General features: G+C 37.8%; 1 protein-coding gene across 8 annotated transcripts in view; it reads right to left on the bottom strand.

Moving 5' to 3' along the window:
* KCNK2 (potassium two pore domain channel subfamily K member 2) overlaps positions 1–25,490 on the bottom strand; it is a 128,977-nt gene that overhangs the window by 42,859 nt on the left and 60,628 nt on the right. For all 8 annotated transcript variants that reach the window (XM_064414223.1, XM_064414227.1, XM_064414225.1 and 5 more), the window contains one exon: positions 18,294–18,411. In XM_064414223.1, coding sequence (XP_064270293.1) covers positions 18,294–18,411 — 118 coding nt within the window. The remainder of the gene's footprint in view (positions 1–18,293; positions 18,412–25,490) is intronic.

The following is a 25,490-nucleotide window of genomic DNA, read 5'->3' on the forward strand; positions in this document are numbered from 1 at the left end:
CTAATGTTTCCCTTTTACTATCACTCATTTTAAATCTTACCACTCTCAAGCTGATTCAAGAACAAATATCACCCTACAAAGTTAATGTCATGTATATGAAAAATATAGACCTTGAAACTGAATTTAAACCCTGGCCTTTGGACTACCATGTAAGAAAATTAAGAATATAAATTATGATGCAACTTCTTCCTGTAAAAGCTCCCTGATGAACAAAATCAGCTATTCAAAATTTCTCCAGGTTCTTTGTGACAAAAAGTAAGCCAGACATGCTGCTAACTCAATTCCTCTTTTTCAGGGAAGCCACGAGTGGTGTCCTTCTGCCCCACTGCATTTGTAAGCTGGTACAAAGGCTACATCTGCTCACTCACCATCCTCAGATGTTACTCCCCACAACTGTTTCTGGCATCAGCTATCAGCTACCCCTGTGCTGCTTGTTATCTTCTATAAAATGGATGAGGAATTGCATTTTTTATAGAAGTGACATGAGATGTCCCAGCTGAAGAGCCTTGAAACCTCAGAAGATGAAGACCAAGGAAAAAAAAGGCAGAAAATTATTTTTCACCTACTGTTATCAAGTTAATTTTCTTTTATTTTCTCCCACACTTCTTTCATAACAGACCCTGCAGAGAAGTCTGACAAACTCTTGAACCCCACAGAATTTAGCTCCAATAAAACCTCTCTGACCAAAACCAAGACCAGGATCCAGGGCTCAGCCAGAGGCACGGACCACAGTATGAATGCTCAACAAAGTTGCTAAGACATTATCTTCTAGAAGATGAATACATTTAGTTTTTCTGCAGAGATTAGACCTGCATAAACTAGATCCTTGCTAGTCCTCCCAAGACTCTTGAAAAATCCCTCAGAGACGTTTCATAACACTACCCTGCTCTCAAAGGGACCAATTCCATGCATCCAAGATCACTGCTGCTATCACTCAGAACTACAAATCAGAAACTCAAGCTCACCTGTCAGCCAAGAGCTTCAGAAGGACAGAACTGCAGAGCATGAAGTGCTTTCACTCTCCCACCACTCAGGGTGGTAGTAAAAGAGTACTTTACGTTTGTTTTTTTTATCAGGGTAAAGAGAAGACCAAAATGTCACCACATCAACACCACAAGTTACAGGTCAGCACTGGTGCAGCCATTTGGCTGTGAAATCATCTGTCACCCAGTTCAGACTGGAACTTCAGGTACCAGAGGTTTCAAATGTGTGTCTACTTATATATACACTAGCTGAGGGGGTAATTTTTGACTTTGCATCCCAGAGACAAGTACATTCAATAGACTTTATACAGCAACTACCAAGGTGTATCAGGTGAATGTAAACTAACACATAAAACACAGCCCAGAACATGATCTTAGGCTGAACAGCTGTGAAAAATCAGGGCTCTCTTATATACATTTTGTGCCTTTCTCCTGTTTGCAGGAAAGCAATCAAATGGAAGAGAAATTTCTGTATGAACAGAAGCTGTTAACATACACTTATTTGTCTGGAGGTGGCTACAGTACATGATCATTAAAAGGTAAAGCCATATATTTCTTGTAGAGATGCCAACAAATGCATATATTTAAAAGACATTGATGCAAGCACATATGTATAAACATATGTTTGTACCTTTAAATGTACATTATTTGTGCAGTCAGGAAATAAAGAATTTTCTTGTACACAGATTGTGTCATACTGTTCTTCCTATGGCATAGTTGAGCCATATAATTGTAGCCAAATACCAGAAGTCTTCATATTCTTACATACAAAGACATTTTCTGAAGGTCTTTCACTGTTCCATTTAAGTTGTTTTAATTCCCCATTAGCTCTGAGGAAGCTATTGGTTAGACTTGAAAAATCCTCCAGAGACATTGCATTGGACTTGAAATCTTTCTACGGGAAATGACAGATTGTCAGAGAATACTTTAGCAGCATCAAAATAAAATAATGAAAATCTAAAGTATAAACAACTGAAAACTAGAATGGCATAGATTAGAAGAAATTAAGAATATATTATAGCCAAGAAACCTAGAAGTAGTTTCAGTAAAAGTACATTTACTCTGGACCCTGGTGGTATTCCCCAGACTGAAGGAAAAAAAATATACTATTTTTTCCAGCGTATTTGAATTCAATTGTATTAATATTACCAGAGTGCCTCACAGCAAGAACAAAATGTCATGACTACAGAAAGCCTTGAGAAACATATGTCTCTACCACAGATCAAATTAGGAGAATCAAAAACTCTGGGGTTAGGCACCACTGAACTCAAATACTGAATCCAGGTGTACTTTCACGGACACATTGTCTTCTAGCCTCAAAATCATCCCTTTTCCACAGGAGTCCTCCAAGGCTGTGACTCACAGAGAACTCTCTCATGCCTCTCAAACCAGGCATACACACAGATGTTTGTAGGCTCAGGACCCAGCATTTTAACTACACCACATGTCACACAGGCATTATTTATAAATTTCCATGGTTGGCTACAATTCTATCTGACTCATGTCTAGATTTACTAGCTGCATGTATCAATACTGTCAGATGTTAAACCTGCTTTTCTCTCTGGAATGTTTAGGTTATAATTTCTCTAGCAATTTCTTTGTGATTTAGTATCTAGCTATATTTAATGATAGTGCCATATGCAATGTATTACATGACAGATTTATTGCTAGGCGCTTATCACTGGACTAGCCCAAAAAGTAGGTGATAAAAGTGATAAAATGAAGCATCCCCAGATGGTGGCCCTGCTGTCTCCAGGTTCCTTCTTCATTCAGATGTAGGCTGCAGTCTTCCCTGGTAAGGTGGTTCTGTTACTTCTGTCGTCACTTTTCCAGGTGAGTTCAGAGTGGGGCCGACAGAAAAGGAGACAAGGTGGGTGTAGATGAACCAACACAAAAATGATGTTATCAAAAGATATCAAAAGATGAGGAGAGAGGAAAAAGACAGGAATAAGCAGCCAGCACAGGATGATGAACACCCATTTGGGCTTCCAGATAACTCAGGGGAACATCCCACTTTTGTACGTGTATCCTCTTTACAATTTTTCCAGAAGCTGTATGCCAGACAGAGGCATAGCATCCCCAGAGAGAGAACTCATTTTGTATTACTCTGTGTCCAATGGTCCAATGGTCAATGAAGCATTCACCATCCCAGCTGCTTTCTCGGCTTCCCCTGATATGAATTTTTGGTGTTAGTTAATAAGCAGATCTCTGTGGGAGCATTTTCACGGAGGGCTGCAGTTGAAGTTTCCATCATCTCTCTGTGTGACTACTTAGCAACACGCTGTTCTAGCAGGCATCTGGCAATTTTTCACATCTTCCAGCAGCTTTCAGTACTTCCTTCCTCTGGCCCATCATTAAACAGGTGCTTTAAGTAGATCACAAAAAAAAAAAAAATAGATCATCTTTTGGAAAACCTTGAACTCTCTGGATGAGAGTGAGAATGAAGCAGTTCAGTCTTTGCTTCCAGTGAATGAACCATCTTACAACCGCAGGAGTTGTGAGAGACTGGGACAATGCTATGACATATTTGTCACTTGTCTGAAACACAGCACAGCATGTGTCCTCAGCAGAGCCATGCTGCTCACTGCTGCAAGCACCTCTGTTGGCAGGGAACATGCCACGACCAGGCACTTCCATAATGGATAACTTTTTATATTCACATCCATGCACATACATTCAGATGTCTGTCAAACGTAGGGTTTACAGAGCACTGCAGTGTAAAGCCTCCCACTCCCACCAACTCATGAGGGGTTGGTTTCTCTAAAAGTCACATATAAAATTTCTCAATGCTAATGAGAGCTGAATATGGCTCTCATCCTGCCATCAACATCTAATTTCTAGTTCTAGGGGAATGTCTCTGCATTTCTTTGATTCCCACCTCTCTTGCTCTCTCAAGGCTGCAGAGCACAGGATGGGACTTATTTAACCTGGAGAGGGGATATCTCTAAAATGAAAACAAAGTACTAAAAAATACACTCTTGACTGACAAGTAATTATGAATGCTTCATTAACTATCATATCTCCAAATTAATTTATTCTTAATCTGATCTCTTATTTTCAGCAAATTACAGAAAGGATGATTGTTTTTAATTAGTGCCCATGAGTTACCATTCAGAGAAGTATTAGAAAATTAATATATAATGTTGGGGTGCTCTAAATATCAAATATAAAACATGGTGGGAGAAAACAAATGAGTAGCACAGATGGGTCCTTACACTTCCACTGTCAGTTCTGTACTTGCTATTTTTATGATGATGCAGTAGTATGTCATTATGGAAATCTGATTTTAAAAATTAAGTAAGAAGAATACACATTTTTAAATGTTTTGTTGTGAGAGTGGAGGCATAAGCCTCTCAATACCTGCAAGATGGTTCAAACAATTCATAGGGAGCTCTCTTATTATCAGGATGGTGGAAGAACATAAGTGGAGTAAAATGATAGGAAAGCAAAGTGTCTTTGAGTAGAACATTGGATACAACTAGAGAAACAACAGTATTTTGTGTAAATTAGGCCTTCCTCAGCCAAGCCCAAAAAGCTTATCTTTTCTTCCAGCTGTTTTGAGTGGTTCTAGTAAAAGATAGTCCTTCTTTTCTACAAATCATACCTCTTCTGACAAAATAATCACCTGTTAGTGAATTCAAGTCATATTACAGCCACTTTTCTCAATCATAATTTGCTATGGTTTTTATCAGTATGTAGCTAGACTTGTTCATAAAAGAACAAATCCCTAAAAAACACATTCTTCCAAACTCTTGATACATCACAGAGTAATAGTGATCTTACCCTACTGCAATCTATTCCTGCAACTTCTCCTACAATCATTCCCACACTTATGAACTACCTTCACTGGACTTGTCTGAGAAGTCTTTTAATTTTATAGGTAATTTAAAAAATTAATTTTAAAAGAATTTTAAATTAATGTTTTAAATTACCAATTTCTTTCCTGTCTATCTCTCCTTTACTATTGCTGCCATTAATCTCCAAAGGTGTTTTAAACTCTGTAAATCTCTCTCTGTATAGGATTGAATATTCTCCATATTAAATTACCATGTGGGTTCATCAAGCTCACTACCACTGGGGCAACTGCCAGGACTGGTTAACCTGAAGGGTGGCAGAACACAACATAAAATACAGAGCACAACCCTTGGTTTCTGCAGCACACTGATGATCTTTAATACGAAAAACAAACCCTTCTGCACCAAGCTCCAGACAAACTGACAGTGTACATTTGGGCATAAAAGCAATTTAGCTTTCTCACCATAGCAGTGGGGTAATCATTGCTCTCTCCTAAAATAATTCAGAGTAAAATAAAGAAGAAAAAGTTGATATCTCACCCTGTACACAAAAATCAGCAGGGATGCCAGCATTTTTTTCCTGTGAGACCTACCAAAACCACTCAGAGTTACCTGAGAATCTACGTATTTAACAAGACACCTAGCAATGAAATCTTTAATTTTTGCATTTCAGTATCTTCCCTCCCATCTGACAACTATCTTGATCTTAATATTCTATTTGTGGCAATTGCTCAGCTATAACATGTGTGCATTTCTGATAGCACTGACTCATTTCTTCTCTAATTACTGCTGCAGAACCACACTGGCTACTGCTCCTTTTACCCCAATCATAGCTACAGCACAGCTTGAAAATTGCAAGATTAAACCACAGACCAATAAGTACCAAATAAAAATCTCTCCATGTCTTCACTGACTTATAGTGGACAAAGGGTCTATGGGTTTAGTTGAACAATCAAGTCTAACTTTCATATTTGTCTGTAGACATGAAAATTCTGAACAATTTAACAATAATGACTAATTAGTAGTCAAAAATTCAGACAAGAGCATGAAATGCTTTCAAGTACAGATTTGAAAACTATTTCCCAAGGTGAAAAATATATTCATCATAAGTCATTACAAATTTATAGAAGTCTCTTCACACAGACTTACAAACCATCTCATAGCAAAATAAGGCATTTTAGGCAAGTGCAAACCTAAATTACAGTTTTATGTAGCCTAAGAAAACATCACTTCAGGGCTCAGATGAAGGTCAATAAATCCCATAATGAAACACAAAAATTAAACATTTCTCAGTCTGGATCATCTATAATGGAGCAGTGAATCAGATAATGGATTCTTGTTCTGGTAAGAACATTTTCTCTGGCCAGTTTTGAGCTAGACAGTAGACAGATATATGGTCAGAGAAGTTCTTTCTTGGGCTGTTGAATTTCAGTCTCCAATTGTGCTGTTCAATGCACGGAGCAAAGTTAACAGACCCTAATACATGTACTTTCATATCTACCATCCTTTCTTCCAATGGGGAAAAACCAGAGCAAGACAGAGAGAAAAAGGTTCTTGGCCTTCATGAGGCTCACTGCCACAACTCTTAGTGCCCTAACACATGCCAGACTCCAGGAGATGTATTTTCATGCACCCATTTCTCCAAGCAGCACCCATGGTTGTTCAACAAGCTCAAATGTTGGGCTTTTTGCAAGTAATCTGTGCTTTTCTGACCAGAGGGAATTTATCAATCTGTGGTGCAATAAATGCATGAATCAGTATTTGCAGGCCAGTCTGAAGAGAAGAAACAATTTAAGCCAGCAATGATGCTGGCAGATTCCTAAAAACATTTGATGATATCAGCACTTGATGATTTCAGTGTATTCCAGTCAAGAACTGGAACAGACCACCCAGGGGAATTACTGTCCCTGGAAGTGTTTAAAAAACATGTAAATGTGGCACTTGAGGACAGAGTTTAGTTGGTTAACAGTTGAACTACATTTTTTCCAACCTTAACTCTTCTATAATTGTATGATTCCATATTTATGTCCAAATCTAAGACTATATTCAGACTGCCAACAGAACTTTAGAGTGGGTGCCAAAAATGTATAATCAAAGACCTTTTTAAGCAATTAAAATTAAAGGAATTCTTGCCTATAGAGGATGTTACCTATTTAAAAATTGAAATGAGAAGCTTTAATAGCCCCTGACACTACTTTATCTTATTTAACTAAAAGATTATAGAGTAAGAATAAAAGATTTGCCACTACAGTAGAAAAAAATTTCCAGTCTTTTTAAGTCAGTTTGTTGTGGAATTTTTAAAATATTATTCAAACATCAGAAAATAGATTATGTAAATTAAAAGTAGTACAGTTCCTTAATCTGAGTGAACTTTGATGCCAAAATATTTTTTTGCAGAACTAGGAGATAAAAATTAGCAGTTTTAATTGTAAAATATAAGATACCTCTCTAACATGTCTTCAGTTAAGTCATTCCAAGTATCTGTAAGCAATACAGACACTTGGGATGCTTGCCTCTGTTGTTACCTTTATGACCCAAAATAATTGCTTCCAAAAGTTTGTTATCAAAATAAACAAGACAGAAAACAACAGCACAGAGACCAGCACAGCAGATGGCAACCACCGTGCATCACACAGCAAGAAAGCCTCAAGGACCTGCAAGCCAAAGTCATCCCTCCATCCATCCATTTTTTCCCTAGTTTGATGCCACAACCTCCAAAGAATTCAGCTAAACTGAGCAAGTCCCCACTAATACATGATCCAGTAGCATGACTTCAGAATCAAAGTCTGCAAAATTCACAGGTGAATGACAAATCCTCACTATGCCGAATTATGGTGGTTGAGAAGTTAGAAAGACAACTGAAATATTCTGAATTTGGAAAAGTAGAAAAAAAGAGAGAATTTCCTCCCTATGCAGTGTCTTCAGACAGAAGTTTCTACAGGTTGACAAAATGCTAACAAACACTAAAAGCAACCTGATCCTTCAAGTATCTATCTTTACCAAAAAGAAAATTCCTTCATGAACTAAAACAAACTGCACAACTAATTCCAGTGACAGAAGAGTTTATTTGTTGGGCCCACAAGTAGTGAGTGTTGTCAATCTGTTCTGGAGAGGTGTTTAATTCAGATTATAAGCCTGGAGAAAGGAAGTGAGATGAAAAATCTATACAGCAACTCGGGATGACAGCAAGAAAGCAATTATTCAGAAGTCACAGCTGGAGTCTGGCTATGAGTAACAAGGAAGAGCTAAGCCAACATATCTAGTTCTTCCTTTTGGTTACAACCTCAGAAATCCTTGTGACATTCTAGCAGGTACAAAATACCACCAGTGTTTTCAAATCAGATCATCTTTAGCCAGATATAGGTTTAAAACTGGATACTAGAACTTAAACCACACAATTTATAATGAATAACGAGTTCTGTGGAATGGAAACAATGCTTACATCCAAAGCATTAAAAGCCACCTCAGCATAGCTGGATTTTGTAAAGCGTTTAAGTTTTCAAGACTGCAGTTCTTTTTCCTGCTCACACTCATACTTTCATTATTATCCCTCTAAATATTAGAGTGATACTCCCATACCCACAGTATCTGAGCATATTTAATTACTGATTTCAGATAGACAGCTGGTTTTGAGTAAGGATCCCTTCAGGTAAGGTAGGCTAACTGAAAACATGAACAATTTCTGTCCAGGGAGACTTGAATTCGCACAGTTTGTGTTGTTGCTGTGAAGCAACCACAGCAAAGATGTCCAAATGAAGTAGTGTCTTGTCTTTCTTTATACTTGGCTTTCTCCATGCTGTTACTGGTTCAGCAAACCTCATCAGAATCCCACCCACACAAGTGCAGGAAAGGGAGGAAATCACATCTCCAGTGAAGTCATGAAGGCACAATAATCTGCAGATTTGTCCCCACAGAACCAAAAATCTAAATACTTAAGATACTAATTTCTTACAACCAAAGTATTTCTAACTGTTTTTGAAAAAAAACAACCAAACAAAAACAAATTAAAAAAACAAACAAACAAAAAAAAACCAGATACTGTCTCACCTAGAAGAAGATGATTTGCACAAAGTACATTATCTAGAAGGACAAAGATGTTGTTCTCCTCAGTCCTGCTGTGCAAGCCCAGACTAAAATTTTAACCAGTAATACTCAATATAAGAACACCTTGAGCAAGAGAGTAACTCATCATATGTTTTACAGGCTAATAGCTGTACTACCACACAATTTATTTGCTTTTAGCTAGTATGAAGTAGGCAATTATCCTCCCTTTAGCTCACACTGCATTTTTTCACACCTGGAAAAGCATCAATACATTGGTAAAACTCAGCATGAGCAGAAGGTATGTAAGCACATATAGGACTTTTCTACATGATCACCTAAATTATGCATCCCTCAAGTCTTCGTCACTACCTAGCTTACTTTTAATTTGCAATTAACATGTCCTCTGCAACCATCTGCTTCTGCCAAACGAAAAATTTGAGTCATCAGACTGTAATATTATATTGAACAATTATATTGGCACTAGTAGTTCAAATCAGATAAATCAAAATATATCAATTTTTATCCTCTTGATCTTGTGATATACCTGCATATGCAATGCTTGTTGCTGTAGAAATCAACTTTTACTCTTGAAAAATACGGATTTTTAACACATTGAGATGCAAACTACAACTTTGCTTGCAGTCCTACCAACTCATACAACTCTTGCAAAAAGATGACACCAGAGGGGGAGATTCTCCAAAGCACAAGAGGATTCAATACAGACAAAAATCACTGAAAAATGTTAATGGATTTTGTTAATTTCCCCTTTGCCTGTATTTCTACCCAGCTTCCCTTCTGGTTTTCAAGTTGTTTTTTTTTTTAATGGAATCAAGCTGCTGGCAGTAATGAGAAATCTATAAAATATAGAGAGCTCTCATTGTATAAAAAGGAAACACTTTCATGAAATGCTAATGGATATTCCCATTTGCTGTAGTGACACTTGAATGATATTTTACTCCATAATGCTGTTAGCACAAGGCAGCAGATTTTATACTAGTGGCAGTACAAGAAATCTTTAAGGTCTTTTACACTATCAGTACTACATCCTTTCTATATTCTTGAGGCGGGGGGGAAAGGTTATCTTTCTGAATCATTGAAATAGAATCAACTGGTAATTCTGACCAGCTGTTGGGAATGGTACAGCCAAGTTTGCATGAAAACATTTGGGTGAATATGGGTTAAAGGGTCTACCTATACCCTTGCTTAAGCAGATCTTAGCTCTCCAATTCAGCATACCACTGGAATATCCAGGCCCAGCTATGCCCCTGCTCTGACCAGCCAGAATGCCAAGGGACATTCCTGGCACTTGGGAAGTGTACAGGTGGTGTGTACATCAACCAAAGCCTCAATACAACACAAGCAACCTTCTTCTGATCTTAATTCCCAGGGAGATAAACCACCTTATCCTACACTCAGATTAACACAACAGGCAGAGTATGATTTATATTAGGCAAGCACTTACCTGGTATAAAAATCACATGCAATTCAGCCAGATCTGCAAAACTGCTCAACATCCAGAACCATGTTAGAAGTACCTAAAAAATGCCTACTTTCTATGGTGATCAGTAGGGAGAAATTCCAGCTGATAGTGAGCTTTGCTTTTAAGAGAGCTTACATGCCCCTATGCTAGTCTTATACCATGAGTCCCCACCTAAAAAAAACAACCAACCAAACACACACCAAAAAAAAAAAAAAACCCAAAAACAAACAAACACCAAAAAAAAACCACCAAACAAAAAAACTCCAAAAATAATTGAACAGATCTGTGATGGATTACAGCTGCCTTTCCCTCTTTAAAAGCTGCTTCTGCTTAGCAGCTCAACTAATCAAACTGGAAACAGCTGTGAATGAAGCAGCACATAAAGATAAACAGCTTAACATGGTCAAAACTTACCAACAGACCCTCCTGAGGGGGATACACATTGTGAACAGGTGTTTTTATTTTGGCCTCTAAACCTTACCCACTCAGTGACCCTGATGTAGAGACAAAGCACAAAACATTCTCAGTGTTTTCCAAAATCCTGTGCCACTGTTTGCTTACAAGATTTGAAATTCTCATGGCTGGTTGCACCACTCCTTATCCAATTACAAAAATAAACAAAAAGGGAGCAGGAAATAATCCCATTCATCCTAGCATTCTGCACACAGTGTAACCCTGCTTGGTAATTCTTCCTGGCATCGTTTCCTTTATTGATAGCAACAAGCTTTTGTAACCTAGGAATGGAAATGGACATGATCAGGAGGCTCAGAAATCCTTTTCTAATCAGCCAGTGATGAGAAATCTGAATAAAGAAAGCAAAATTCAATTTCATTAACACACTGGAATTAACAGAGCAAGCTGTGAAAACTTCACTGCTCATTTGCAGTGTGAACTGACATTTTCACTCCACAACATGACTTGAAGTTCTAAGCAGAACGGCTTTAAGCATAGCCTGTTGTTTAGGAAATCACCAAAGGTAATGGAGTGATGGAAAGCTGCAAACCTGGTAAATTGTTTTAACACAACTATTTTCAGGTTTTGAGAAAAAAAAAAGAAGATAAAAGCTCAAAAAGTGCAAGTACATCAGACTGCAAAAATGATACGTCTTCCTTCTTGTTTGGCAAGATCCAGCAATAAATAGACACCACACCAAAACAGAACTGTCAGTGCTGCCTAGCAGGAAGCTTATCAAAGACATTTAAAAGGCTTTTTTATGAAAAACTAATTTTAATGAAGTCACATCAGTGTAGAAGAACATTCTGGCTGGTCAGAAAAAATATTCCAGAACATAAATGTAGCCAGAAACTCAGTGTTACAAGCAACAAAAGTAGTTAGCAGGGCTCTGAATCATAATTCTGAAAGACTAAAAATGTGCAAAAAGAAAGATCAGGCCAAAAAATATATGAATTGTCACTGATGCCACCACCTTCCCTAAAGACAGCATCCTTTCATACCATCCATTGCCAGATTTCTTGTCCAGAATTCATAATTTACCAGATTAAAAAAAACAAAAAAAAAAAAACTCCCTTGTATATTCACGCAACTAAGAGGCTGTATCACTGTAATCTGTTCTAATATAGCCGGTAACTTAAAGCAACAATAGCGCCAGAAACATCAGACCCTGAATATGGCCCACAGAACATGCAAATACTTGCAATTTACCATATGCCTGTGCATCAAACCAGAGCTGGTAGGAAAAAAAAAATCACTTCTCTGTATAATTAAAGCTGTGTGTCATTCCATAAACTTGCACTTTTCAATTTCAGAGCCACCCTTGGCAATTTTGAGTATTTTGTTAGTCCCAATCATTTTGGTCAGTGAGGCTCAATTTGTTTTCTGTGATTTGCTCATTCAATTTAATTCAATTTTTCTGATATACAAGCCCTCAATGTCACTAACTGAGCTCTTCATCTAATATAATTTCCTTTCAGCTCTTCAACATTGTCCTTTCTCCACCACTGTCCCAGGTTCCCTAGCTCTCAGCAGTCTCATCCTAATTATTTCTCCTGTATCTTGTAGAGTCCAGTATTATTTCTTTGGCATTCAAGTCAGATAAGGCCTCTTTCCCACTGCCTGAGCAAATGCAGGACAAAATTGAGGGCATAGTGGTAATACACTTTCAACTCACTCTTCCTGGGAGAAATAATTACAGAGGAAATCTTGTTTAGTCACTACTGCCCTGAGAGAGAGTATGCTCAGTTCAGATGAAATATTTGGAGGATTGTATTGCCAAATCCTAACAGGTCTCTCCAGAGCACAATTGAAGCACTATTTGTCAACAGCCAATAAGTGGGTCAAATTCAGACACTTCTTCAAAAGTGCAACAAAAGAAGCAAAGGAAATAAATTAGAATGGAGCAAAGAGAGAATAAAAACCTAATTTAGTTCCAACAACTATTAAGGACAGCAGCACAGGGACGAGAAGGTAAGCACAGTACTAACCTAGAGGAAAGAATGAGTTCTGAAGTCATCTCAGGGGGATTTTTTTAAACCTAAAAATTCTTTCTGTTGACATCTCATCAGATGAGATATACATGTTTAACACACTTTGAGAGTCAATGTGACTCTCAGGAGGGCAGCAGGAGTTTTCAATGGAGTCCTCTGCAGAGCAAGAGATGGAAGGAGCATTTCCACTTCACTCCCCAGTGACCTGTGTAGCATGTCTCTTACTACCACATTTTCACAGACCATGAATTTTAACCACTTTTTTCTGCATTGCTCTGCAGCTGGTCTTATCAGCTGGTTATACTCAGACTTGCCACACACAAACTCCTGCAAAAAGCTTTGTGAAGTCTGGACCTGTGCAGCCAGGCTATCAGTAGAGCTGAGATCCTCAATCTTGCCTTGGTGAAGATTATTTCTAGTAGAGGAGCCCTGAAAGAAACAGGTACTTGGAAGCCCTATACTCAAATGACCACCAAGAGTTAAGTTCATTTAAGTAATGGACACAAATGCAGATTTAATTACTAATACGATGGATAAAAATCACATATAGGAGTTTTTCAGGCAAATGTATGTTATGGTTTTTCAATTTCAGGAGTTTTTCTCCAATCCCCTCCTCAATCACCTCAGCATTTGCACTTCACTTTCTTTTGCTTGCTTCTTCTCTCTTCCCTTACGAATACATAAACAGGAATCCAAGTATTTACACTCTGATAAGCTGCAGTCTTGTAAAATGAGGCTTTTATGCTCAACCTCAAAATCCTTGTTTTTCTTGGTGGCACAAACAAATAAAAAAAGTAACATGTTCTAAGATAATGTGATGCTTCTTACTTTTCTGAACTCGGAGAACAAATTTTCAATGTCATTTGCACATTTTTAGCTTTATGATTATCTGACATAATAGGTAACACATCTCATTATGAACAATATTTGTCTTTTTGTAACGTCAAAAGTGTTTTGTATATTTTAGTTGTCAGCACATTATTCTGTTACCTTGTATTTCAAAAATGCAGTGGAATGGTGCCAGAAGGGACAGTTTTAGCAGCGGGATTTTATTATTGTTTCAAATCAACAAGCAATGTAATAAGACTTTGTAAAATACCTTGCCTTCACAAGCAAATCTTTTGTCCAGCCAGTGGGAAAATGACAGAAGGAACAGTTCCTTAAAATGAAATTGCATTTGAAGCTACATAACTAATTGCAGCTTTAAAAATGACAAATCAGGTTGACATTTCTAGTCAAAAACATAAATATATTTCTCAGTATCTTCAGTATCACATCTGTTCCCTAAAATGTAAACATTTACTAATTTATTTTCTTTTTTTTTTTTTTTTAGTATTCACATTCTTTTGCACACTTTAATAATGGTTGCTACACTTTTGGACCCCAAATCCCCATATTCCCTTAGCTAGCTTCATGAACCTAAATTAAAGACATTAATCATGATGAACTTCTCAAGAGGTTCAGTTTCCACTGAACACCAGATGTTGGGTTCAAAAACCAAGGGCTGGTGGCAACGAAAATGGAAATGGATAAGAACAACACATAATTTCCTTGTTGGATTTGTTGGACCCAGTTTTTGGCAACTATTGGATTTGTACATCAATGGGGCTGTGGTGCATCCTCGAGTGCTAAGGCATTAAAGGAGCTCTGTTTGAAAGAATGGACTCTGGCAAACCACAGCTACCAACGAGCTGCTGGCACTGCCACCCTGCTCTCCACTGCCATCCAAGGCACTCCATCTTCCAGGAGGCTGAATAAACACTTTTCCCATATGTCTACCTTGCAGTGCTTGAAAAAATCATGACAGGCTGTCTGGACTAAGAGTCGAAATAATGCAGGTCTTTTAGATGAAGATCCATAGCAGGCTAGTAGAGGTTCTTGCCATGCAGTTTCTTGTATTACAGAGGATGCTGCATTTTTTATGTGCTGAGACACCAGACATTTGGGAAAACAACTTGCTGAGCTCAAGGCCTTGGCATGTCTTCTTTGTTTTTCCAATTTACTAGACACAGGTCTCAAGCTTCAAAATGACAGGTCTGTTTTTTACCCTGCTGCCAATATAAAACTTTCCCCAGCCCTAAAACATAAATCTGGGGGATACTGGGGTGTGTACAGGCTATGTCTGTATGCCCATTTCTGAGTTCAGCTACCTATTGAAGGAAATGCAGCAGAGGTTACAAATCATGCACACTACCAGCAATGAACTCTCAGACTAAAAAGAGAGGGGAAAAAAAGGCATAAAGGTTGTTTTCCCTTCCTCCTCTGCACTATCTCCAGTTTTATGATTAAGTTATCATTTTTCTTCTTTTCTCCTCAACCTTCTTTTTTCTTTTCTTTGGTCATGTGGTCTTGGAGCAGGACTGACTGGATAATAACATTTTCAGGTACACAAAAAGAGGTTCTTTTGTACTTTGCAGCATGCACAGTATCCCAGGAACAATGCAACAATATTTTTCATAGATAATTTCATATTCCTATTTACCTCTGTTACTCTTTTCCCTCTAAGAGACTGTCTGAAACCATTCCATATGCACAGACTAATAATCATGCAATTTCACATCTCTTTGTTGAGATGAGGTATATTTGTTCTGGAAACATATTCACAAGCAAGAACACCTAACTAAGCCAGTCAAAGGAATAACCCTTCCTGAAACAAGTTCTGTGCTGCAGAACAGTAGTAAATGCAAAGCTAAAACCAAGGACCTGTTCTAAAGAAAGCCTTGTGAAACTGTTTGATTATGACTCTCAACTAAATCCACTTTTTAGAAAAGATCTAGTAGCAGTATCACATCATATTCTATTCAAACTGATTTTGCTAATTTTATATTAGGAACACTAACATTTATTGCATCACATGAAGGATTATAACAGATTTCAAAAAGTGTTACATAAATACTAAGCCATGTTTTCTGAAGTGTTGCCTCTGTTTCTGTGAGCTGGCTTTGGAACTCTAGAGACTTAATGGCACCATAAGAATGCCTTTCAGAAACCTACAGGAGATCCAGAAGATGGTTCAAGTGTGCTCCAGCAGCCACCAAAACAGATAGCCAATACTTTTCATGTCAGTGTTCACTACTGGGATACAAGAAGAACAGTAACTGCAAAACAGCTATTTATTGCTTCGGCAGATGCCAAAGGCTTTATTTATTATCCTCTCCCCAGAAACCAAATATTTGTGGGATGCAAGTGCTACTGCCAGTAAGAAAAGGCTTTGCTTTCATTAAAGGAAGGTTTGAGAAATTCTATTCATAGACTACTGATTCCATTTGAACATCTTAGATTCTTACACATCAACAGGAAGAGTGTGGGCTAAGTGATATGGTAAAATTATAGTAATAAGTGGTTTGGAAAGCTACAAAATCTGCTGCAACACTGGAAAGCTATCATTGTCTCTAAATGTTGGTAATCCCTTTTCTCATCTGCAAGTAGTTCTTAAGGTATACAGAAAAATAATTTTCTTGTGTCTACTTTAAGGTATAAGAATGTAATATTTACAAATTTTATTCATATTTATCAAACCTCATTTACAAATTATTTCTGTAAAGTTATTCTATGAATTTACACAGTTCTGCCTTTGTCCACAAAGAATATCTGTAGTGTTTGTCTGAAACCTATGGCAGCTCTCTGGAGATGCTCATAAACCACATTTTGACTCTCTTAAGAAATCAAGTTATTATTACCATATGCCCTCTAGCTGGAAGGAATGCCTTCATTTTCAAAAAGTTACTCATAAAGGTTACAAAGGTACTGTTCTGAAGACAAAATCACTTGCTGGCACGTAATAACACAAAGATTAAGGGAAAGCACACTCAGCTGTTCTGCTGCCCACCCTTTTCCCAGGTAATTCACTTTTCCAGGTGTTTTTCACACCAGCACCACCTTCTGTCACACCACAGGCCCTGGGAGCCACGGGCAAGGTGGTTCACAGCATTAAGACAACGCCAACCACACTACAGCTTCTATATAATCTTGCTTCCCTAGGATCCTGAAAAAAGATCAAAAGTGCAGCTGGCTGGGAGCTTCCCACCAGAAAGGGTCCATGATGAAAGAAACCCAGCCACTCCAAAGCCAAAATATTTTAGGAAAGACTTTTTCCCCCCATTTCTTTCTCAAGCTGCTATCACAAAACTTTAAACAAATATTTACTGTTGCCCAGCTTGACCTATTTCTGACAACTCTGGTCTGCAGAAACGACCTGAAATATTAATTTTCAAATTAATTTCATATTGGGGTATCCTGCCTGTTGGATCAAAGGCCTGGATGCCTTTGCAGATCCCTGCTCTCTTCTAAGCTGGACTTACACATGGCTTGGTAGAATCAGGTCAGTAAATTAAATCACAAAACATTTTGATTTAGAAAAGCCTTAGTTTTACTTAGAAAAAAAGATGGTGAGACAAAATATTCCACTGCTCTAAAAAAATTTTGAACTTTCAATGCTTTGAACACTTTTCATATGTTAGCTTTTATCCTTATTAGGAAGTGAAACAACTATCCTGCATTTTCTATGGGACCAGGGATGCTCACAACATAAAGTTTTGTACTGCCCAAAGAGGATAACATAAGACTGGTCACAAACATGTCCTTTCAAAGTTCTTGCTTTTTTTTTGGTTATAACCTTTAATTTTAATTAGATTTTTCAATACTTGGGTGTTTTTATCACCATGAGGAGGTGCTACTATAAAATCAGTAAGTTTGCTGCAAATCAAGGAGGTAAGAATTTCTCTGGTTTCACTAAACCTGTGTTTCAGTTACTCTAGATGTGGAAAAATATCACATAGGCACAATATTCATACAAATAAATGTACACATATTTACACTGAAACACACAAAAAATATGGTATTTATGCACTTCTACATAAAGAAAGAAAAAATGTCCAGACAACACTTGAAAAGAACATCCTCTTCCACCACAATATGCATCTAAATATTATGTAGTGATAATTATTGCAAAGATGCTACAATTCCTTATATATTACTCTCATTTTTTCTCATTATTTCATCTCCAAATTTCCGTCTATCTTTGTGAATACCCTTTTGTGATCAATGAGCTACATTTATTTTTTTAACTCCCTACCATGTGTACAATATTGTAGTCAAAGGGAAGAAACTGAAATACCAAATGCTGTTTCTTTTTACACCTGCTCAGAGGGACAGTGACTCTTTCAGAATTTAGATTAAATAATATTGAATAGGAGAACACAGGCATTTAATTCCCCACATCTCAGTCATGGTTTAATGCACATGTGCTTTAAATCATGCCCTATTTAACTCTTGTGACTGTACAGCTGACCAAATCTTCCCCAGAAAATATTTCCACAACCTCTTCCAGTTACCTGAGAAAAATCTACAGCAACATTTTTTTTTCTACAGCAAAATCACTCAGCTAGGGCTCCTTTACAGACAGCTATTATTTCTGCCCCTGCAGCTAGAAAATGACTCTACTTAAAACAGAAGATTTGGAAGATTTACCATTAACAAATATATGCACACACTGGAAATCAAGAGTTTCAGCTCATTGACTATAGAAAGATAATAAGCTGTGTCCTACCTATGGTGGTAATAACAGTGCCAGCAAAGAAGAAGGAACTTCCCAAGTCCCAGTGACTGATCTGAGCAGATGTGTTTCCTAAAGGTATGATTCCTGCATTTATTGCTGCCACTACCTGCTGCAAGTTTAAAAAGATTTTGTCAGTATTCATAAAACAATTGTATTCAGATATATATTATACAGTAAATTGATTCGTTCAATTAGTATTTGATCCAAGCAGTAAATCAGAAAAGGATCTGTGTTGCTTTGCTCAAGCATTATCACTCCGTTAGGCTACAATTTTTTCTTCAGCAACCACTCCAGGCAATTCAGAAGAGCTGCAAAGTCCAGACCATTGGGGAGAATGCAAAATCTGTGATATTTCTATTATAGTTAGAAGGCAAACACAATTATTTTTACTGCTGCAGCTATTTGGTGAAGAAAAACATGCATTAGACAAAATTTACAATGAGAGTTTCCCACAGTGTTTCTGTGTTGTGTTAGGCAAGCAAATGGACTTCTTAAAAACAGTCATTTTCAAACACCAATAAAAAATGCCCATGCATTGTTCTGTATCAAATTCATTCCAAAGAAAGAAAACACTTTTAGAAAACAGACAATTCAATAATTAATTACTCATACAATTATAAAACTTTCATTATTGCAACAAAAAATTCAGTCAAATATCAAACATGTATCTCTATACAACTATATACTTCAGAAATGCTGTTCTTGAAAAATTCAGTTGTAGCAAATAAAATCAACAAGCTTGCCACTAGTGACATCTTCATAGTCTTAAGAAATTGGAAACTTTTCTTCTTTCAGCAGTACCAACTACTGTCAATTCTTATTCTAAAACATATTCCTGTTTTGTTATATCTCAATTGCAGATATATACTGGTATTTGAGTTAAAGAAAAAGTAATTCTAAACTTGCAACAAATATTTTTTAAAATATAAGTTTTCATTTAATACCCAAACTTTAAAACAGGATTTATTTCTAATTATGATATTTGTGATAATTGGTGTCTAAGAAAAAACAGGAAGTAAAACCATAAAGTGAAAATGAGCATTTTAACTGACTAGTAGTTCCTGCTTGGCAAGATGTACAACAATAATTAGGTACATAAATATATTCAATGATAGGACAGACCAGAGCCATCTTCCCTGTGGGCAGTCTGTTGCAGAGGAATAGTGTTGTACAGTAGTAATAATTTTTTCAGTCCCAAAAGACATTGATTATTTGGAAATTAAAACATTTCTGTTACTAAACTGTCCCCACAGAAGTCACTTGATCTGGGCAGAGATTTTGAAGTAATGATGTGGGATTAACTAGGACATCTATTTTTTATTATGGGATTTAAATCCAACATGAAATCCTGCTTAAATCCAACATTTTCAGTTTGCCATTTTCACAGCTCAGATGCACAAAAATGGAAGTCCATTGCTGTAACTCTGCAGCCACAGGGATCCTTCTGCCAAACCTAAACCCTTTCCACCATCCAGGGTTAACAACAGAAAGCCAGCTGGGGTATCTTTACACAAACTTTTAACTTCTTTTTTTTTTTTTCTTCCTAAGTAGCAGAAAGGCAGACATCAAAGAAGTGGAATTTTCAATCCTACTGAGGAAGGAGAAAGGATGGGGAAAGTGAGGGGGAAGAGAGTGCAATTTTGCTTTCTGTTGGAAGGATAAATCTTCTACATTAGTACATGATGTACAATTTGGCAGGAGCAAATACAGCAGCACTGATACTGACAGGTGTTTCCATCCGTGTAGGAAGGGACACACCAGACTAAGAGGCATGTGGAAACCATCCATTGAATTTATTTTATAATTTACACAGCACAGATGTTCCTTTGATTGACAAGGAAGTGTAAATCAGTGTGCTGCATTAACAGGGCTCACTGAGTGACGTTACACTTCAGGGGACTAAGAACTGCCATCACAGGTCCTGATATCTGCACATGGGAGCACACTCTCCAGTGAGGACATTACATGATATAGCACTGGATCACTGTAATCTTTGGAACCATTCTTGTTTCATTCTAGTTTCATGTACTGGATGAAGGTGCTGCCCAGGGCAATGCACCTGTTTAGACAGTCTAGCAAGACCAAGTTTTATACAAATCCAGATGTAAAATGGATTTGTAAAATCCAGGGCTTTTACCATCACTGCATGTTTTTGAAGCCTTATGTACCTCAAGGCCTTTTTATATGAAAGGTGTTGCAACCTAAAGTGCTCAATGATCCACTACAGCTATGCATTTCCTGACTTCATCTACCACACCTACATTTTTCCTGGAAAAAAAAAAAATACAGCTTAACCCAAAACTGCCCAAGGCACAACAGATGGCTACAAAAGACAATTAGCTGCTATTATTACATCTCTGATTTTATCCAACTGCTAATCAGAAAAATAATCAGGGCTGCTTTCAGAGATGCTTCCTTTTTGTACAGCCTCCTAAGTTCTGACTACACACACTTTTAGGGACTTTCTGAGTAGGAGGCTGCATCTGCATCGTGGTGTTCAGATTGGCTTGAGTGAATTGCTTTGCAATTTATTTATCTAATTACTTTTGGAGCTCACTTGTATTTTGGGAGCCAAGCCATTCTGTGGCAGTAAGATCTTCAAATTCCTTGTGGATCATTTAAAGCATATATGCCTTTTGAGAGTTTGTATGTACTTCAAAGTAATTTTTTAAGTTCTTGTGTTATGAGGAACACTTGAATAGAAATTTCTGATTTGTCTCCTTCAAGAAATCAATGATCTTACAGACCACTCAGCTTCCTCTTTCTTTTCAAACTGAAGACTCTTTCTTATTAAATAATATATTCACCTAATTAAACAAATCTGTTGTATATCACATATAAGTGTTTTTTAAATGTTTTATTTTTACTGATAGCATTTCTCATTTACTTTCTTTGTACATTTACTAATTCACATTTGTAAATTTGTTGATTGTTTTAAGCATAGTTTTAGTCATAAAGGGCCAGATGATACTTTCATCATCACTGGGCTGTTGTTTCCAAACACACAATGTTATGCTTTCTTCTGGGCTGTGACTGCATTTGGGAGAAGCTAGACTAGATACCAAAAAAGCTGCTGCATTTCATTCTTTCAGAGTAATCTGTAAGAGTCTTCCTGACTAACAAGGGTGACAGGTTGGTAAGATTACTGGTTTACTGAGGTCAACTGTCTCATAAAGTCTTTGAATGTTGCCTGCAGATTTTTCAGGAAGGATGACTGCATTTTCAGTTCTTTGGATCAGAGGATGACTTTTCTTCTTAGTCTGATCCACTGTCATAAGACCATCACCCATGACTATTCCCAAGAAAAATTTAAGAAGAAAATAATATATTGCATAACTCCTAACACTTGTACATTTCAGAGTAATACTTTCAGGGTAGCAACTTCGTGACATGTCCACCCCACAAACTTACCTGGAGGATTGGATAGTAACACTTCTCTAGCCCCAAATAAAAACCCAGGCTCCACTAACTTCACTATGGGACAGGATCTCAACCTTCAAATAACAGGCTTATTATTCACAGTCAGAGCTGTCTGCCACCTTAATTCATGGTCTTTTAGCCTATTTTTTGACAGATGCCTCACTACTACTGCAAACTTCATTTGTCATGAGTTTAATCTTCCTTCCTTCCTTCCTTCCTTCCTTCCTTCCTTCCTTCCTTCCTTCCTTCCTTCCTTCCTTCCTTCCTTCCTTCCTTCCTTCCTTCCTTCCTTCCTTCCTTCCTTCCTTCCTTCCTTCCTTCCTTCCTTCCTTCCTTCCTTCCTTCCTTCCTTCCTTCCTTCCTTCCTTCCTTCCTTCCTTCCTTCCTTCCTTCCTTCCTTCCTTCCTTCCTTCCTTCCTTCCTTCCTTCCTTCCTTCCTTCCTTCCTTCCTTCCTTCCTTCCTTCCCTCCCTCCTTCCCTCCCTCCCTCCTTCCCTCCCATCTCTAAGTTCTTGATGTCACTTGAGATCTTTGGTTTATCCTAACTGAAACAGTAGTGACAGTAACTCTGCATTTTTAATCTAAAAGCAGAATCATGGAAACTCTATAACTTGTACAGTCATCATATGCTACAGACTTTAAACACTTTGTGTGATTTTAACATGGGAACTTCTTGACTTACAAAAATTATTTTCTATTATTAAAGTTAACTAACCTCCTCAGCAGCAATTTTTCTAGTATTTTATTCCATATACAAAATAAATTGTTTCAAAAATCAGTTTTGTTTCAACACTACAGAATCAGTCAGCATTAGAACAGAGATGTGGACAGATTAAATTCTTAAATTATGCAAGCAATTTCACTTGCCTTACTTTCTTCCAGAGTCTTTGTCTAGCACTTGTTTGATGTGAGGTGACTGAGGACTGTGCAGAGGGTGGGTCACCCAGCACATGGCACCCAATGAAGGCCTCTATGCACCATGATTTTTAAAATTATAGTATGCAAGTTACAGTAATATGTTTTTCATCTTTAATTATCTTTATAATGGTAAAAAAACCAGGCCTTTTTTGATAGTGAAGAGCATTGAGATAAAATTTTGACACATTTAAAACTTTTTTTAAATTCCCATTTTTTGAATTAGGTGAATTCTTAGGCTGCCTCTGTACTGTATCTTAGGATAGGCATGAAGTGTGTCTGAGATCAAGTCCTCACTTGCACTACACCTACACATCCCAACAAGCTGGCTTTGCAGCCACATTTGGGAACAGCTTTAGCAGAGCATCAGAGAAAATAGGCAGCAGGGATGATTGAGCCCAGAGTGGACAGGCCAGGCATGACCAGAGCTCCAGAAGCACATAAGCACCACACATTTTTTGTTTGAAATCAGAACACTGGGAAAAGGAGCATGAGAACGCAAATCACATTTTAATTCAATGTCAGTATTTCATTTCCTATGTAGTTTAGAAACACTTTCTAATAAATACATTGTGCAGTTTTGTGTTATTCCTGTGTTCATGCAGGCATCTCTCTGTAGAGGCCATGCTGAACTTTGCTTTGCAGATTAAGACATAGAATACTGTGACTTTAGCTCTGTCAAAACAAGACATAAAGCAGTCTTTTGAACAGCACAGTCATTTTCTGAGAACAGAAGACAATTCTAGGTCAGGAATTTCATCTTCTGGTGCTCTGACCCTGCAAGGAGTCAATGGCATTGACTGACAAAAGGCAGCCTGCTGGCCAGAGAGCTACATCCAGTAAGCGGATGCAGAGACACAGGAAAATAAGGAGAGTTTATAAAGTATGAAGGCTGGCCTCTGGTAGTCGACTGTTGTCTCACATGGAAATCAGGCAGAAATAAGTGTGTCAAACCAGTCACTCCAATGCTCATCTCCTTGCTCCACACCAGGCTCTGAATACATGTTTTTGTACCATCTTCCAGTCACTTCACTTCTATGAAATGATGTAACACAACAGTTCATTACTCTCAGCTCTCCTACTGAAAGATTAAAATAGAATCACCTCAAATTATGCTTCTGATAAGATCCAGAGGGTGCTTTCTTTCGTTACCCAGCTTGTCAGGAGTTAGTTTGTGCTTCCTGGCAGCCACTTGACAACTGATGTCAAAGTCAGATGTGCCTCAAAGTTTCTGAAAACCATTTCTCAGCCTGGATTTCTTGCTTCACTGATATAGTTCTGCTGCCTTTTGACGAGGGCACTCTCCCTTTACAGTGTAGAGATACACCTCATATGGCCCAGCTACCGCACAAATCCTGTATTTTTATTTTAGCTTTGGTTCACAAGGCATGGAAATCGTAGTTCTCAGTTCAAAGGCACACCAGGATGCTTTTAACACTTAACAAACAACTCTCCAGCCTCAAAACACATGGATTTGGGCCTTGATGTTGAAAGAGATTGCAATAATATTTGTATTATAATTCTGTGACTCCTTGTTTTTCTTTTTAGTTTGTATAACATATGAGTGTGCTCTACACTGGAGACTAGTACCCCACAAACTGAGGAACTGAAGGATTCTTTTCACACTCTTTCACAGCTACTTAAACTAAAACATGTAGAAACATAATGAACAACATTTCTATTTCTAAATATGCTTTACAAACCCCATGGGTATCTATGTGTATAAATTCTCTGTGTGCACATACACATATATATGCATGCATACACATATGCACATTCAGGGAAGAAGGCTTTTCTTTGCTTCTTGAGATTACAGACTGGAAGAATTATGCAAACAGCTGTTCTGCAGAATTACTAATGAGTCATATCTGCCACCCTTCTAAGACAAAAGCTGGCATTCAGATGCAATCAGGCTAAGCTAAGTTCTAGGTCCATAAAACTGTTCATCTGAAGGAAATGTAATCTTTACAGGTCTCAACACCAGAAGCAGCAATAAAAGTTTGAAAACAATCTGCTTGAACAAAGAAGTCACAAGGGCAGTTAGAATTTATTTGTTATTTTTCTCCCAAATAATGCTCATGAAGGATAAAAACCACTTTAAAAAATTCCTTTTGGCTTAACCACTATGTAGAGGATTACTACAGAAAAGGGAGCTGTCCTGTCCCTGGAGGAAATGCTCCCGGGCAAGAGAAAGTTTTGCCAAAAAATCCCTCTTCCAGGAGCTGAGTACAGAACCAGAAGAGGGAGAACAGCAGGAGCCTAAGCAAAGAGGGCACAGTCCAGGGGCTGCTGCAACCCATCCACACCCAACCACAGCAGCTGGGTGTCTGTGTGAAGCACAGGTCTGGGTAAGGGTGTGGTCAAAGGTCTTTCACAGAGATCTTTCATTTAATAAATATTTCTCTGATCTGGAGATTCAGGTAGAACTGGGAGGGAGGGGTTGTGGAAGGAGACAACTGCATTCGAACATTTATTTTGGACAGAGTGAAGCAGAAAGGAGACACAGACACAGCAAGAGGAAAAAGAGACACAGGATGTTACTGTACAGGTTAAGACTGCCAGGACACTTAGAGTTAAGAGTACATAAAGCCCAAGTGCTCTGATGGGCAGACATCTTACAGACACATGCCCAGGCCACATCTCAAACTACAGCTCCTGTGCCTCGTTTTTAACTGCTTTGAAAGTCCTTCATTTCTTCTTTCATTGCTCTGAAAACATCAACAGGCAGCTCTGCTACTGATATTTGCAATTTGTCATAAGCTTCATAACTGAAATGCAGATGGCACATTAAAAACCTGATGCAATTGTATTTTGGATCCTCAGATAAATTAATAAAATAGAGTGCAGCCTCAAT

Source organism: Passer domesticus, chromosome 3, assembly GCF_036417665.1.
Source record: "Passer domesticus isolate bPasDom1 chromosome 3, bPasDom1.hap1, whole genome shotgun sequence".
NCBI classification, from domain to species: Eukaryota; Metazoa; Chordata; class Aves; order Passeriformes; family Passeridae; genus Passer; species Passer domesticus.